At 39.0% G+C, this 18,849-nt stretch overlaps 1 protein-coding gene across 4 annotated transcripts in view; it reads right to left on the bottom strand.

Moving 5' to 3' along the window:
* Positions 1-18,849, bottom strand: part of DOK7 (docking protein 7) — a 62,145-nt gene that overhangs the window by 27,595 nt on the left and 15,701 nt on the right. For all 4 annotated transcript variants that reach the window (XM_083861623.1, XM_083861624.1, XM_083861625.1 and 1 more), the window contains 3 exons: positions 18,501-18,620; positions 10,736-10,843; positions 8,331-9,205 (listed from right to left, as the gene is read on the bottom strand). In XM_083861623.1, the coding sequence (XP_083717749.1) occupies positions 8,331-9,205; positions 10,736-10,843; positions 18,501-18,620 (1,103 nt within the window). The remainder of the gene's footprint in view (positions 1-8,330; positions 9,206-10,735; positions 10,844-18,500; positions 18,621-18,849) is intronic.

Here is an 18,849-nt window from a genome sequence, read left to right as displayed (position 1 = left end):
AGAGAGACTTTGCCATCACAAACTCTACCAGGACTCTGCTGTAGAAAAGCAGCTTTATAGCACAGTGGGCACATTTATCAAATGCATTCAACACTAAGCCAGGCAGAGCAAGAACACCAGATTTCAGTATGGATTCTTTTTGTATTCCCTGAGGCCCACAGCAGTCAATTCCACTTTTCTGTTATGGGACAGGGTTTGAAATCTACCTGTTTTAAATATCAAAGGTCCATCTTACTTATTTTAACTCGCATGCAGCCCCAATCTCTAATGGAGTGAACATTTTAGCTACACTGATTGCAGTGGCCTTGCTCCTAGGAGTGTCAGAGGAAAGGAGCTGAAGTCTGCACAAGACTGCTGAACTCAGAGGGACATTTTGTTCAGAACTGTACAATTGCATGAGGTAAATCTGACAGTCTTATCTTCCTTAGGGGCTTTTAAAGAATTCCCTCTCCTTTCTTCTCTAGACAAGTTCCCTGGAATTTCAGCAGAAGCATTCAGAACTCTGCATAATAAAGCAATACATAAAATCTCAAGGAACTTTAAAAACAGTCCATCCTGAAAACTGGTAGGCATTTTTTGTATCAGAATGGCTTATGAACATTTACTACTTTCTCTTCCTATGGGAAGCATTCATTCAGTTCTGAACATATAAATATATTTCAGTGATTCATTCCTCAAATTGGTTTCAGTATAATGAAACCATGGAGCAAGTTCAATGGAGCTGGTAATAAACCATTTTCTATTCAGTAGATTCATTGCCACATATTTTATCCTAACAAAATTGCCAAAATTGCATTACCCATAGGAAGATGTTGTTACCATATTATTTCATTTCACAATCGTAATAGCTGGGAAAATTATTTGCTCTTTGTGATTAAAGGAATGCACCTTGGAATAGGGTTGAATATGACAAACAGTAAGGATTTGCCTACACCACACCACAACCAGTACCTTCAGATATAATCTGATTACAAGTAATTACAACTCATTTTAATTCTGCTGACATATTATCAGCCAGACTGAAACTATTTCCATGGATATCTTGAAGTAGTAAGTATATTGGGAATCTTGAATTCATAAAACTAATTCCACTCCCAAGTCTTGTCCTGAGCTGTGGGCGAGCTTAAGCACAGTTTGTATAATATTTTTGGAACAAATTTCAGGTTTTGGAACACGTTTCACCCTTCTAATTAGCATACCTACAGTTTTAAGTGGCTCTGTCAAAAAAGGTTGGTTGGAAAGGTCACACCCCTACTGAGCATCTATTTTGAGTCCTCTCATCTACTCACAGAGAGCTGCTGTCAGCCCTCCAGACATCCCATCTAAGTGATTGCTATCCTACTGACACTCACCAATTCCTTCTGAGCCATGCAATTACTTTGATATCACTGACTGTTAATCAAAACAAAATATTTCCTGCATAGTCTTTTTAATGCACAACCTTAAAAATAGAATGTTGGCAGACATTACAAACATTTTTCAGAAACGCAAGTCAAAGAATTGAGGTTTTTTGAAACTTTATGATCTTCCAGAAGGAGAGAAACCATATGGGAATCAAACCTGGGAATCTTAATCCAGGGCTGCTACTGAAGTTGTTCACTTCCCCTAAATTCAGCTCCATTTAATCCATGCTTTCCTTACATCTTTTGGTGTTTCCTTCCTCTTCAGGTGAATTTTAATTTCTCCCTTTAGAAAATGAACATAGAAAGTGTCTGCTAACACTTTGTAGGATTCTGTTGAATTTTTCCAGAAAAATTTCTGTTTAGGAAGGGGGGGAATACAGAAAGAGGAAAGAAAAGCCTTCCATTTTCTCATTTTGGCCACATTCCAAGTAATCTGAAGAGTCTCCTTTACAGCTGGATCAAAACCAGAAACCCCACAAACCCTACATTCCAAATGGAATATTTTTTTCCAGCATTGACAGATGACTCTTCCTTCACAGCATTTCCTTCTCTCTCTTCAGAAAACCTACTGCTCCAAACAGAGGAAAAAAGTAGCTATTGGTATTAGTAATAATAAAAGTTATTACCCAGCTTGATTGTATTTAGGAGAGGAAGCCAATTTTCCCATTTGTTCATTGTGATGGGGATAGAAGGTCAATACTGTGGTTCATCAATATCTCCAAGGCTCTCTGACAGAAAAGCAATCCAGCAACATTTGTGTTTGGTACAGAAGAATGAATTCTGCTGAGTTACACTGTCTGCATTCCCTCATGTAAGGAAAGATGCTCTCTTCTCTTGACATGGTTATCATCTCACTTACCAGTGCTTCTGTGGCAGGCACTTCTTTTCCCATTACAGACCACAGGCTCTCTATTCCCCTAAGTGCCAGATGCCAAGAAGTGCCACTCTTATTATTCCAAATCTAGATTAAAACCCTTATTCTATGCACAAAATTAGTGAAAATTCTTTCACAATAGATGGAGAGTACCTTGAGTACAGTTTTTTAGATAAAAGATAAGGTAACCTCCTACAGGGCTAAAAGCAAGTCAGATCTGCACTGCCCTGGTAGGGTTGGCATGTCTCGTGTTACTGTGACATCTCAAAACCAAATTCTTACCCCTTGACCTCCTCCACGCACACCTTTGGAAGAGCCAATCACTTTACATGAGCTCTTACCAGCAACAGCAATGGAAAAGGCAGCCGAGTCTCTCCTTGATCACTTGGGAGTGATGCCTGCTGCCAAGAAGCATTACAATACAGTGCAAGTTCACTGGGGAACTGGGAAGAAAAAAAATTCTTCCTTTCCTGCAAGCTGACATTAAGCAGTATCTCTACACACTGCATAAGCAGAGCTGAATGGGAGATGAGATCAAGAGGATGGAGATCATCTCTGCAATAGACTTGGGCTCCTGGCCAAAACTACAAAGAGGACAACAAAACAAATGTAGCTCTAAGCCTGACACTACATCCACCTGTTTTATGCCCCTTTCCTCTGTCAGCTTCAACTGGGGAACATACTTTTGCTCGTCTTTGATTTGCACTGCACTGGGTGCTTCTGTCAGCATAACCAGCTCCAGAAACAACTGTATTTCATTGTCAAGAGCAGCAGTGATCATGATTCCAGAAAGATGCTGTGGGAAAATTGGTGGGCTTTAACATGCTTTTGAATCTCTGAAAAGTCTGAAGAACAACACTACTTTACTGTAAAAATTTCAGAGCCTTCAGAGCCTTTTGCAATAAGGGTAATATAAGTCAAATACCAGATGGCCAAATCATTGTCCAGTGCAGACACCTCATTTAGTGGTGACACGTGCTGGGAGATGGACGTCACTGCTGGTTCAGGTATCACCATCAGGAGTCATAGAAAAACAATTGCAATTAAATCTTGAGAGAAAAGAGCACAAAAGCAAGTTTTCTAATTCATGCAAAAAGTCAGCAAGACTCTGATACAGAAACCTCACAAACACACCATTCAGGTCAATAATGACAACTGAATTCCAGGTTCCTCTGAGGTGCAAACTGTTCCAGTTACAATTCTGACATTGTGTTGCCCAACTGCCCAGTGCTCTGAGATTAGAGCAGAAATACAAGGAGCAACAACGCTGTAGAAGATGACAAATACATCCTTCTCAGCAGAGAATTTAGACAGCTTGTAGCTTTTTTAAAGGTGGGAGGAAGCATAAAATGTTACAGCACCACACATCAATACTGTAAAAAAAAAATCTTTGAAAAGAGATGTAAAAGATGTGCCATTACAAATAATCATGTTCCTACACTCTCAGAGAAAGCATGGAAATAAACACAGTTCAAGATAAACACATAAGGTTTTCAGTCTCCTGGGGAAAGAGGTAATGACTCCCAACAGAAAAAAAATAGCTAAATTAAGGTTGTAGTTAAGAGTACATTGTGATTTCTTTAGTATCTGTTTTAGTACTACATTAGAAAAGTACTTGATTAAAAGCCAAAAAAAATTAAAACATTCTCAGTCACACAGATATGGCCATGTAGTCATGCAGCTGCCATTTCTCAGATTTCACTACACAAGTTAACACCTTACAGGCCTTCTCTTTCACCACTCTCAAAAGCAGCATCTACAATGAAAGGAGAAACACCAGCTAACTCCAGGGTTAAGGGTTTTGTACAGCATTTGGAAGAGTAAGGCTATATTCCCAACCCACTGACAGGCTGCTCATGACCCTGGTGAAATTAGTCCAGGCAAGACAGCAAGAGACCTCAGTGTAGGATGCTCTAGAGTTCAAGCCCCTTCTCTGCCTGAAGTCGTATCAGCTGTGCTTCTCCCTAGGCTTAGTCCCTCTCCCTGGACTACAGTGCACAAGGGACACACAGATTTTCACAGTTTCTCTAGAACACAGAGCCTCTGCATTCACTCAAGGCTGCAGGTGATTAACCAGCTCTGAAAGGGGGCCTGGTGCTGTACAATCCAACACAGTAGTAAAGAGCCTGCTCAAGGGTGACAGCAAGGCAAGCACATGCCTTCCTGTGGAGTTGTAATGCAAAATAAAGCAGTTTCTACAGGACAGACTAAAAGAGTTAAATATTCCATCACGTAGTGAAACCATCTCCTCACTTAAACGGAGATCCACATGCTCCCAAGGCAGGTGCCAGTTCTCCCTGTACTGTCTAGGGAAGGGTTCTCAGCCCCTCAGAGCTGTGGATCCTGCTGCCTGACAAAACCCCTTTTATCCATCAAACATTTCTGTATTTCCACTTACTACAGATATGCTGGGAGATTCAAAGCTTGAGGCACAGAGTCACTGGGGAGCAGGAATCATACAAGTACCTCACAGATAATTTGGGTAGATCAGCTCCTAATTTCGGACCATATTGTCCCCAGGGAGGCCTTGGTATTTTAAAATCATCAGCTTAAATAGGTGGCTGAATACCAATAGAGATTGATGACACAGCCACACACAAACTGAAACATCTTTTCCCTCTATCATGGCAAGTTAACTACCAAAGCGGTACTCGTGACTCTATTTCTACATAAATAAGAACTCCCACTGACATAAATATGAGTTTAGCATGAGCTAGGCATACATAAATGTAATTCCTACTAATAGTCACATTTGGAGCTGTCAACAGTGATTTGAGTATAAGATTAAGTAGCATGAAGAGACAGCCATAAACACTCCATATTAATTTAACTTGCAAGAAGAAGAAGGTCAGGGGACAAAAAGCAAAGCAAAACAAAACCCAGAACTTGTCAGACGGAAAAGGACAAAATCAGTTGGAAAATTATTTTATTTTTCAGACTTCTACGAAAATTTACAAACAACAGTGGTGTAAAAAAAAAAAAAGGAACACCCTATAAAAAAAAGTTGACATTTCTCAAACTATAGCATCAGAGTTACAGAGCAACAAGCATACAATGAAATTCTGTTCATCAAATTAGTATTAGTTAAGTAGTTAAAAATGTAATAAGTCTAATAATAAATCTCTACAGCTTACTCAGAAATTGTAACAATCAATTCTGAGCTTAAATTATACTTACAATAGACAATGAATTCACCTCTGCAATCATCTACAGCACTGAAATCAACTAGGTCAAATTACATAGCAAAGGCACACCTTGGGAAGTCTGTAAAGGACATCTTGAGCACAGCACAATTACGTACAACAGAAAGCAAATCATCCTGCATGCTTGCTTCTTAGTCCCCAATATCTAACATGAAATACAATATACAAGTAACAGAAGCAATATTTAGTAACTCTTTCATTCTGGCTCTATTTTTCATGCAGAGTGACAGAAAGGCTTCCTCGCCCTGTTTTCTGTTTGAGCCTCGGCATTCTCCCAGGGTCTGTTCTCCCTGTTTTCATCATCATCCTTGTCATTAGAGGAGCAGGTGGTTCTTAATAAGTTAGTCCCAGTCAGGACCCCCACCCTGCCCTCCACATATGCACATCTTCATCCTGCAGCCTCTCTCCAGCTCTTCACATGCTGAACTCCAACATGCACACGCAACATGCCCAAACCCAACCTCCATTTGCCAAAGTTTACATACAGGGCACAAAACAAACAAATGCTGACAGCCTTAATTACTGCTGCAGACTTTCTTCTACTTGGGTCACTTTAAATAGTAGGCATTTAAAAGCCATTAACACAATTTAATTAACACCTTAACTCAAAATTGCAAAGGAACTCCAAACACCGGCATGTTAAAGCTTTTTGAACACGAATTTGAATAAACATGAAAACTGGTGTTTTCATCAATCCATAAATCAAGTCTTCCTGGCCCTAACTTAAATATATTCTGTCCAAAGTACAAGGAGTAATAATTATTTTTTAGTTACAGCCTATGGATTTGTGCTTTCACTGTACTCATCAGGAGAAATGCCAAAGACAGTGTCCATTAACTACTGCTAAAATAACTCATTCTTAACAGTTCAAGAGAGTGCATCAAAGGGTTATTTTTTCTCTCAAAATTAAAAACAAACCCATGAATCATCCCATTTAATGAGACTTCTTTCGTGACTGCTTATAAATGGGTTATTAAAAAAATGGCAGATGTGCATATCTCATGCTAAAACAAAAGTTAGTAAGAAGGTTGCACCAGTGTTTATCATTGAATCTGTTTAAGTATAGAGAATATCTGAATTCTTGACAACTTATCTTATTAGGGCAGCTAGAAACACCATTAAACCTGACAGCACTTGTAGGTAATTATATCATTGGGGTCAACAGGCAGCTGTAGCGGCATAATTTAGTTTTTAATTATTTTGAAGATATCCAATGGAATACTCACTTGCAGCTTCCCATCTCCCACAGATATCCAGGGTAAGATCTGATAAATTCAAATCTAAACCAACAATTCAGATCACCCAGAAACATTTAGACCATGTGAGCTAATTGTACCTGAATTACTTCTTTCCTCCCTGCCCATAACAAAGCTACCTTAGAGCTTCGTAATCCCAAAGCAGAGCCCTTCCAGAAATCAGTCTTGGTCATTTTTCCTGAATTCTCCCTAACTACAGGGAGCCAAGAGGAAATATATGGCTGTGTACCCCACCGCCTGCAGAATTCCACACTTCCAGAATTGGGCTGTGAGCGCCTGTACTGCAGGTGGCTGGCAGGGATGGCTTTGGAATATCACTGATCCTACTGACCACAGCCTTAGAAAACTTGTCCCACAAGTACCTCCCTACCTGCCAAGTGCTGCAGGCACAGGACACGGTAACATCCAAGGTGCTGTGCAAGTGGCCCAGGCAGACAGAGCTTCCTAGTTTGCAAACATGTGAAGGCACTCCATGAGGCAAATGCATGAAACACCTCATAAAAAGAAAACAATCCCTCAAATTTATAACCTTTTAATTTTTCTTTCATTACCTACTAGGCATTCAAGCCCTTTTCATAGCAGTGGTTTATGTAATCTCACATTTAATTAAATGCACACACTTCAATGGCAGTGTTCAATTCCTCATGCAGAAGTCTCAGTTGCTGAATCCTTGCTTCACACATTCCCTAAATTAAGCATTCCCTCTAACCTTCCCAGCCTTTCAACAGTTCACTAATACAAGCAAACACATTGATAAAAACATCTTTTCCAGCCTGGATAAAATCAGATACATTTTCATGCAATCTATAATTAAGCTTAGAGCCATAAAAAGCCAAGAATGTATCAGGTCCAAAAAGAATTTATAAGAATATCAAAGTCTTAGTAACAGATACTGGCAAATTTGTTTGGGAAGGCAAGTGAATCTCCACAGTTTAGGTATTAAGTCTTTATGTGACTGGTGATCAAAAATGAATTTTCCTGCAAATAAACTGTCCTGTTTGTAGCCTGCTAGTGAGTTTTTGTACCCTAAAGTACCTGTCATTGGCCAGTCACATTACTGGATTACCAAGCTGACTTGACTATCTTGTATGTCCCCATTGAGAAACAGATCTAACCAGGCTTCTTGTGCAAGGCATGTACAAACTACAGTGACAAAGAAAACAAAAAGATCAGTAAAATAAAAGTATGCACTCAGATCTCCTTAAGAGCAGCACATACTATTTGACCTCCCTTCTTTCCTTGTAAATACCAGCAGCAAGACAGGTCGGTGACTTTCATGCTTGCTTGTTATTATATGACAAATCCAGTGCCTGCAAAACTTTTCTTTCACTTACATGTGCCCAAAGCCAAAACTGGCCAATTTAAAAGTAATGATTGTGGTCTATATTGTTCAGCATTTCCTTGACTAGGTACAGATTTTGAGGCAGCTATGTGCTAAGCCTCTCCATTTCAGCACAAACAACAGAAAAAGTTATTACCTGTCCAGAGTATAAAGGAAACAATGTAACTTATGACCTACAACTTACATAACTTTAAATTAATCATGCTGTATTAACTAAGGTTCATTAGCATCCGCTCAGTGTTAGGTATTTACCTTTAGTCCACCACAGATTGGACAAGATGAAAAAAGAGCTCTTGTCATCCCAAGGTGGGGGCTACATGTGTCACAGGGGTCAGCTGAGGCCCCACCAGGTGGTGACAGCTCACTACTTTTGGAGTCTGACACCTGTCCTTGTGGTTTTGTGTCTGACCACCTTGAAACAAAATCCACATATGTCTCATCACTCGAGTCCTTGCTGCTTTCTGTGAGTAAGGATGAAGGCCTCCCTCTGTGCTGGCTGTGCTCAGGTCCCCTCCGTGCTTCCAAGTGTGGCAGTAGCAGTTTTGGGTCACTGGTACCTTGAGCAGGCAGGGCCTGGTCCTTGGGTAGCGTGGAATCTGCACTCTTCAGTTGCACTTCTTTAGAAGCTGCCTGTAACACACTCCTGGGTATATCATAAACGTGTCTGAGAGAGCTGGGAACCTGATACTCGGAGCCCACAGCTCTCTGGGACTCACTGTGAGGACAAGTACATAGACTCTGATCTGAAGGGAAGTTCAATGGCAAGCTTAGCAATGATCCAAACTCATCACCATGGCAAATGTCTAAGCTCCCAGCATAGGAAGAGAAGCTCCCAGAGTAGGAAGAGTGACTACCAGTAGCTATTCCACTGTCAGAAGAGCTCTGGCGACCTATTTCCTGCAGCTGTCTGGATCGGAGGGGCTTTGGAGGGGGTTTAGTGGTGCCACGTGCCCCTTCTGGAAGGGTCTTTTCTTCCCCCAGGTGAATGCCCTTTGCAGCTGCCAGTCCATGGCTCTCCTGAGAGGTGCTGGCTGAAGACTGCTCAGGCCACACTGTCAACCTGCTCCCAACACTGACATCCGAGTGGCTGGTATCCGAAGATGAGCTTGAAATACTCCTATCGTCTCCTGGAAAAGAAGGAAATGCATCAACCTGTGTTTAAAACACAATCAACAGACTCGAGCATGGCAAGTATGTACAAACAGGAAGGGGCCTGAGGTTCCATCTGCTTTTTGTAAGTGGAGCTGCCGTCAGAAAGCAAGAATTCCTGCAATAACTCACAGCCCCACGGGAAAAATAAAATGCAATGGTATGTTACCTTGCCATAACCCTACCACACTCTGGAACATAATGCATTCAAGGCTAAATTTTTTAAGTTTATGCACCAGATTCTCCCCTTTTTGAACATATTTTACTTTCATACAGTTAACTGGGTTGCTGTACCAAAATACAATCGTACATCACTCTACAAATAAAAATAAGAATAATACTGTTATAAAAATGTTTATATATCTATATACAAAAAATATCTTCTGTGATTCATTTATGTCTATATTGCAAGATTGCTTTCCTCAATGATAATTGCAAAAAAAGGGCATTTTATCAGGTAATTTCTACCATCTAAGACAGAATATGAATGAAAAAAAATTGGCATGAAAGAGCACAAGGACAAAACACAAACATCACACAAACAAAAAAAATACAAAACCAAACAAATACAAAACCACTTTCTTGTAGGACACACAGAGTCCACAATGTTATTTTCTTCTTTCTTAATAAAACCAATATGAAAACAAAGACAGAAACTGAAGCTGGGGCATGATTTCTGACCAGAGGCACTGAATAAAAAATATAGGCATGTTTATCTATCAAGTCTCATTTACTTTCTATCCATTCAGTTAAGTCTAGTAATGTGCTAATTAAGAAAAACCTCAGGTAGTCTCACTGGAATTCAGACACAAATTACCCAGCAGTGTCTAGGCCAAAGCAGCCATGGACATGCATATAAGCACATAATTAAACTCCTGAGGATCTTTGCAGGGACATTTTTTAGGCTTGTAGGCTTTAGAGTCAAGAGTAAAGCAGATGTTTGGGTGATCTAACTTCAGCTATTAAACAGTTCAAATGCCAGTACAGGGCACAGGTCCTTTTATAAATCCAGTACTAGACACCAATTCCACTTTGATACACTAACAACTCCAGAAAAGGCATGTACAGATAGCAGAGGAAATCACAGGAGTCCTACATTTTACTGCAAAAATGTACAGTAAGCCTTATGTGTGAACCATGCAAGTGAGTCCATCTCACAGGCTGCACTGACTAAGGTACTTCAGCAGATATCAGATTTGATACAGACAGTTCTTTTTAAGTTCTACATGCAAAAATTCAGTAGGATTCAACATCCCAAATGGTCTTCTTGGGGTGTCTGATTCAAAACTCAGTCAGCTGAGTTGAAAATCCCCAATCTACATCAAAGGACTTTAGACAATGTTGTTAAAGAACTGCCTCACAAGAAACACAACAATTTGAGTATCTTGACCATTTCTCTATTATTCTTCTTGTCAGCTCCACATCTTATAACGCAGGCCATATAACTTTTAAAGCCTGGGCAGGAGGAAACATAATGTATTTTTTATTTAACTAAAGGTATTTCTTACCTCCACTACCTTGGCGACTTGTATGGGACAGCAAGCTCAAGCGCTTTTCTAATTGCAAAGCTTCATGAGCCAATCTTTCCTCTGAATAGGCTGGGTTTGCACTTGGATCTTTAAAAAATACAGAAAATAAATAAATAAATAAGTAAATAAATAAATAAATAAATAAATAAAGGAGGTAACATGGAAAATAAATAAAAAAATAAGAGAAAAAGACATTCTTATGCTTGAAACGCTGATTGGGAAAATGTATGGGACAATCTGGCTTCAAGCACATTCTGGACATGTGCTACACAGTAAGTTAAAACTGAAAGTGTCAAAGATTTTCAGAGATTATACCCAATGTCCGTAAGAGTTACCACCAGGGACAGAACACTGAAGAGCACAGCACCAAAGTCAGTAGCTACAGAAATAACCAGTATCCAGCAAGTCTAGAGGACTTGAAAGCTAATCTGACCAACATAAAATCTGTCCTGAATTCACTGGATCCACTGGGAATTTTAACACTCAGACCAAATTTTTCATCATAGAAATTTACAAATTTACATCATAAAGTCAGAATCACAGTGATTAAACTGACATCCAGATCATCTATTTACAAAGACTTTGCTTTCAAGTTGTATGTTCAGCGGGTCATTAAGTGGAGATGTCAGAGATAAAATAAGCAACCTGGTGGCTCTTTGTCTTCATATTTAATACAAGACAAGTTAGGATGATATAAACCACTTCTTAAATGTACTGTCATGGATTTTCCACATACATTTTAGTGAGTTTGCCATTCCAGCTGAGATTATTTCACTGAAGGTGGCTCATTATATTCAAAAAAAAAAAAAAAAAATAGAAAGACTAAAAGTTAAACAGAATGTGGAAGCAGTCTCATCAGTAAAACAGGCCAGTTTCCTCTAAATCATTTTATTTCTAGCAGGCACAACAATAAAACCAGATGTTGGAAGTAATCATAACCATTATCCAAAGAGAAACCTTATGGATTCCTTCAAATACCACTAATGAGTGTGTCATGTTCAGCAGTTGCAGAGGATATGGTCTGCTAACTTGTTCATCATCAGAAACTCAGTAATTCTTATTAATATACAGGGAAATTAATTAATGACAGTGAAAACAAATTAGCTTCCTCACATCTGCTGCTCTTGTGTATCTGATCAACTGGGCAGTATGAGCACGCCACAAAAACACTGAATCATTTAGTAAGGGGAGGGGGGAAGGATGAAAAAGGCTATACATTATTGTGATTGTGTTAGTAAGACAAAAAACAGTTGGAAAAAATAAAAAAGTTTAATTTTCACCCCAGGTTTTTTAGGTTTAAAATATTTGGGTTTGATATTGTCAACACAGCAGTAAAAGCCAGCTCATAATCAGGGGAAGGAGCACTGCCAGGTCAGCTGAAGCTCCATAGGAGCTCCCTACTTTACCAACTGCCCCAAGAAACAAACTGCCACATCTCTCCTCCCTAACCATAATCACTTTCTGACCTGTCCTAGGTAAGAACAGAAATGACAATGCTGAACTTTACTACTTTCTTTCCCATGTCAAGGAGGTTTCCATCTTTGGCCAGCAATCCAGGTAAGACGAGCAGAAAAACCAAGATACACACGATCCATCCACAACAACATACACTGGAACCCAAGGGTGTTCTAACAGGGACAAGGCAACAATGCCCATGACAAACAGGGTCTGTGACCTCTGTGTCTCCCAGCTCAGACAGTGCTTGAAACATTTCAAATTTAAGAACAGAAATGATGTGGATGATTTTGTTAAGTGTCCATTCCTATTTACACTGCAAGACAGCTCACATTTGCAACTGACTAGTTCAAACCTGTGCAACTGCTTACTCAAGCAAAATCCCCAGTGCTTCCACATGGACCTCTGCCAGAGGAAAACACTACATTTGGCCACCAGCACCTATGGTGCAACCCAGGCAGGTCCATGCAAGGATCTGCTCAGTAGCATACAGTGTTACAAGCTGCTGCCTATTTTTTAATGCCCTCTGCTCCAGTTACTCTGCTGTATCTAGTTAAATGTCCTATGTCCAAAAAAGGTCCAAGAAAGATGTTCTACAAGCACCTTGAGTATAAAGTTGTCATAATAGATCAGCAAATTGATCGAACCAAGATGCAAACAGATGCTAACCCTTCCCACACCAAAAAGCTCTCAGTAGGCAAGGTCCTTTCACTTTCCTCAGAATATGACTACTTGAGAAATGCAGATTTTCAGAATATTACTAGGGCACCGACACAACAACTAGTTTTTTTAAGTAAATTATGTCACTCTTACAGACAGAAAAAGATGTAATTTTAAAAAAATAAACCTGGTCAAACAACTGATCTTATAAAATTGGCTTATAATAAAATACAAGATGGGGGAGGAGGGAAGTTGAAGTCAGAAAGTTTGCACTTCATGTGTTCAATTGCTTCCAGAAGCCAAATTCCCTATCAGCTGCACAGCTACAGAACACACCAGGTTTCACGAGACAACATGGAACCTCCACACATACTGTCTGTCCAACAGAACTGGTAATTCTTTGGTTAAACTTCCCCTTAAGGTCTGCCTATGGATAAAACACGTGTATAAAACATGTGTTCATAGTTATGTGCTGAGAGCTCACATTGCCCAGTTTTGTGGAAAACTGAGCAGAAGAACCTTCCTCAGTAAGTTCTAGGAAATACCTAGAGAAATAACTTCAAAACCTGACAAACATAAACAGAGTCTAAGTTTTAGGTAATTATCTATCAGTCTTACCCAAGTCTTTGTTTCATCTTTAATCTTCTCTGCTAATAAGCCAGACTTCTATGGAAAACAAACCCAATTCTATTCCCCAGAAGTAACAGATTCTTATTCCAGTATTTTTGGTTACAGATGACCAAGCTGTAGTCAGGATGTTTTCCTACAGGATCAGACTTTGGACTGAAGTCACTGGCAGCCACTTTTTAGGGACCAGTCCTTACCGGAGAGCACAACCTATGACCTCCCATGAGTGCTGTTGTAATAACCCTTTTTTTAACAAGTTATTTAGGCTATAATGCTACAAAGTCGGATTTGTTGGCATCATCCTCTACCTTTTGCGAGCCCAACACACAACCTCTAAATAACTGTGTGGCAATTTACCACATGAGTAACTCAGGGGGACAGAAGCAGCATGACCGGTACTGAGCCAGCTGTCCAAGGAAATTCCAACAGCTTCTGCCCACACAACATCCGAAAGCAGCTCCAAGAACAATGAGTACCTTCATTTCCCAAGCTCTTAACAAATGTATCCTGTCCTGTGATTCGTTCAGGTCCTTCAATTATTAAAAAAATTTATCATTTTCCAATCAAACGTGAATCCCTTGCTATGAGGAAAATAAACTTTTATGTGAGGCAGTCATCAAAATCTTCTTAAACACTGCTTTGGGGCAAAGGGGAAGGATTACATCAAATTTAGCTGGACTAAAAATGCCTCTGCTGGAGATTTTATTTTTACATTACGTTGGTGGGTATTCATTAAAGCCACATCAGCTGCTCATCGTGGGAGATTTTGAATACTTTGGTAACATACGAATAAAGTGTCACAGTAATTCAAAGCTCCAAGGTTGTTCAATAAGCACCTGTCAGGAAAAAATGTATTGTATCCAGTTCAGTCAGCAGCTAATTGAGTATATGCACTGTTAAAATGCAACATTGGTTAATTACTTAGTTAAACAAAATTAAATAAGTTAGGCTGAAGATCTCTCTTTTCTTTCTTCCTGTGTAACTACAGGCACATTCATAGATCAGGCCTGGACCCTCACCTTCTTGCTAACATCTCCACACCTTGTAGGATGTCTGGAGGAATGAAAAGATGTCCTAAAACTTGAGGAGGATCCACTTGGTATAGATACTGCAGAAGGCAGCCACAGAGCTGTCTTGCAATGGCCAAAGGTGTACCAAGCTTCAACAAAAAGAAAGAGCATCAGATGGATCCTCAGCAAGCAGCACTGTACACTCTCTAGTCAGTCACAAAGCAGCCTGAAAAAGCTTCCAAAATTAAAATAGAGCATCCAGACTACTAACATTACACCTGGGGTCTTTCCAGCTGCAGGACTAGACTGGCACATAATCAGATATAGAGAGTACTAGTCCGCCCACTGATCAAAGATATCACTGATGGGCTCTTGGGCCAGTGATGTGTTCAGGTTTGGCATTCAATGTGAATCTTGCTAGTGAAAAAGAGTTCAACACACACCTGATAAACATTTAGCAAATAATAAGCATGCAATTCAGTGTAGATTACAAACCATGCAATCAGTGATTCATTACTAAGTCCATATCTAGACTTCTGTCAAGACAGAATGTAAAATTCTCTGGACTGTTTTCTAAATATCTCTTCAAATGAAAAAGGAGATCATGCTAGTAGCCAGTTACAGTAGTTCTCTTCCAGCTGGTAGCTGGGGAAAACAAGCCACCCAAAGCCATCACTCACTTGGGTCTTTTATTTAAAATATTACACTTCCTAAAAATATTTACAGATACCTATACCTACATGACATTCACATTCCAGTCTTCTGTGTCTTTGGGGGGGGTTTATCTGACCTGATCAAGCAGCTTTTAACAAGTCAAAACCTCCAATCTGCCAATGGAGATACCAATAGGACCATTTTGGTACAATTTTGAAAAATTACTAGAACCCCAAAATAAGTACAACAAGTAATAAATCATAAAACCACCTAATGTCCTTTCCTTTTTCCAATTCATTTTGGATATACGCATAATAGAATATTTTTTAATTGTGAAAATATTAATTTGATTCATTTCCAAAACATCACAGAATAATTCAGATTGGAGAGGATTTCAGGAGTTCTCTAGTCTTACCTGCTGCTCAAAGCTGGTCTGCTGCAAAATTAGACCAGACTGTGATACTTTCCAAGGGTAAATCAAGTTTATGAGTTCCACTGCACTGGATTGTCATTTCATATTTTATAGATGACATGATAAAATATGTACAGCAATCATATATCCATGTGATAAGAACATCATGCTTTTAAGTGAATATGGTACAGTAAAAACTACAGTCTTGAAAAAATGTGAATATTGTCCTCGAGCAAACACCCCTTACATGCCCAGTTTACAAATTCCATTTGGATACCAGCTATTTTACATTTGTTTAAGAATCATTATGGCAAGTAAGAAAATTGGTCATTTTTCACTCCTTTTCAAACCACTCTCTACCATCTCCTATTCATTTCATACTCAAACAAATACTTTAACACCCCTTTTCACTGTATTGTTGAGCTGTTTGTACATGAAGCAACTGGCTTCATTCATTCATCCTTTCTACAAAGACAGACTACATTGATTGCATAACTTCTATAGATTATATTTGTGCTGTGGGCATTGGTGTCCAACACTGTCACTGTGGCTGTTTTTACCATCTTACATTCTTCCTCTGTACATCTGCCCTTTGTGTGTTTTCCTTGCTTGAAAATACCACAGTGCTTCAAGCATATTTCATGTTTAACTTGGAAAGGTACAGGCAAAGGCAAGAGGCCAAATTCAAGTAGCGAACTGTGAAAAGAAGGTTTCTCTTAAAGCTTTTAAATTGCACAAAAGCAGAATATTGCATATATGAAGTACGGTTGAGGCTGTGTAGTGTTCTGCACTGCAGTAAATATGAATTACACAGACAAGAAGTTTCTTGGTAGAATCCCCAGTCTGGAAGTTTTGATGTAGTTACCTGAAGTGTACAGATAATTAATCTGTTTACAAGCTGATGCTTTCAAAGGTTGAGTGAATTTCAATACTTGGCACATGGTGTGCAGCTGGTAGACTTGACCTTTTCAAGCAATACAGTACAATTTGTGTAACAACATACTTGATAAGGAAAATTAGTTTATGGATGAATCACCAGAACTGTTCATGTGTGTGTGCCTTAAACAGACCTGTATGAGCTTCTGCATTGGAAAATAAATAAAAGGGAACAAAAAAAAAAAAAAAAAAAAAAAAAAAAAAAAAAAAAAAAAAAAACCACAAAACCACTTTCTTTTTCCCAAGGAACATGTACATAGGGAGGGACAACAAACTGGAAGAGACAAGGGTAAAATACACAGGAATGAAAGTTAGAGAGTTCAAGGTAGCTTGGATAAATAAAGGCAGAGGAGTCTGCAATGAGCACAATTGCATGAGCACAACATGAGCACAGCTCTTGACAAAGCACTTCTCCTGTCCAGGGAAACAAGATGAAATCAGGTGGACCAGATTTTAATGGCAAGTATATCAAGCACAAAAGAGAAATGAAAAGACCTCAGGAAAAAGATCTTCTCTTACAAAAAACACCAAATACTCCCCAGGATGTTCCACATTCACTTCATGCACCTCGGTGAGGTCAGAATTCCTGAAGGAGGGATGAGATTGTGTTATGTGGCACAACAATCTACAAACACCAGAAGTGGTAACTAACATGGGAAAGCAGATTGACTCCTACATGTTTCTGAAAAACAAATCTTCAAAGATTGTGCTAAAATTAAAATAGTAAAAAAAAAAACAAAAAAACACACCAACAGAATAGTTGTTTGTAGACTTAATTTTTCTGGACAGAAACTTTTGTTACATGAGAGCTTTAGGGGTTGTATATGTGTGTGTGTATATATATATATATACATACACACACATAGTTTTAGCTTTTCAGTACAAACACTGATTTTTGTGTTTCTGTTGTTTGGCTTTTTCTGTTTGCTTCTTTTTTTAATACTCCAGTTAATTGAATGCAAAAACATATCATCACACAAGAATGATTTTTTTCTCTACTATTCTGGTTGATTATTTAATTTACTTCTGCTTTACAACCATGGGAAAGACAAAATGAACTGAGCCTTGTGTTCAATGCATTTACTAATTTTTTAACTAATAACTAATTTTTCATAATTTATTTTCACAAGCTTCACATAATCTAATGATCTAATAATCTAATGATCTAATCCTTTCCATCACATTTCCTTCCTACAATTATCTTAATCTTATAACAGCAATAAAACCGTGTCAAACACTAACTGCCTAACACTTACACAAACTCTTTTCATTCCACAAATCCCAGCTCATCCTTCACGATTCTTGCAACCTATACCTACTGTATTGCACCACCAAATCACAGACAATTTTCTGTAATCTTACTTCTACACTTTTCTCCTGTTTGACAGAGTCATTTTGACTCAATACTGTATTTCGCCTGCTGAAATCAAAAGGCAATAGGCTTTATTATGATGCCATCCAAATTCCTCTTTGAACATTGGAGTACATGCAGCATTTACCATGAAATAGAAAAAGGAACTTAATCCTCACACATCATGAAAAAAGCCCATGTTGAAAAACTTAAATGTGATGTGGAGGCTCGACAAAGTTTTCTAAGGCTGACAAGACTTAGAACATTGCATTTTGAAGAAACTCAAAATGCTCCAGAAGTTAGTTTTCCATTAAACTACCAAAATAGCAATGCAGACATGGATCCAAGTTAAATGTGTACGTTTAAAAGTTAGGGTTCCTGTCAATTCAAATTGCCACCTTTTAGTTCTGTTAAATAAAAGAGGGCTGGAGTTAGCAATATAACCAGAAATATGAATGAGCCACAGCAGCAGGGGGAAACTGGCTATGTCCAGCTTATAAATCTGTACAGTGACATTTCAGAATGAAAACCACTCTGCACACCCTGAGTGTCTGCAAGCTGTTCTTACAGCAGCAGCAGTGAGTGCGAGACATGACAAGTTCCTGCTTCACTTGGTTACTCAATACCCCCTGTATTAACCTGGGAGCACTGGACGCAGACCAAAAGGGCCTTTGGTCGGGGAGATGCCGCGGACGATGCAGTCGAACAGGAAGCTGATCTGCTCCCCTTCGGCACACGAGAGGAAAAAAACACCAGCCCCTGCAAGAAAGCACAACATAGATATGTAAGGTTTTCACCTGGAAACACTAGAAATATATATAGCTGAAGCTATTTATAATGTAGCAATCAAAGGAGTTTTAAGCGCAAGCCATAAAAACAAGTCAACAAGATATTCTCCTGGGAAAAGAAATAAAAAATTCAGGTCAGCACAGACACACTACACCACAAGCATACATATAAATTCAATAACTGTCTAATAATTTATGTT

This window comes from Zosterops lateralis (genome assembly GCF_965231275.1).
Source record: "Zosterops lateralis genome assembly, chromosome: 5".
Taxonomy (NCBI): domain Eukaryota; kingdom Metazoa; phylum Chordata; class Aves; order Passeriformes; family Zosteropidae; genus Zosterops; species Zosterops lateralis.
Note: the sequence above shows the minus strand (reverse complement) of the source record. Positions and strands in the feature narration are given on the sequence as shown.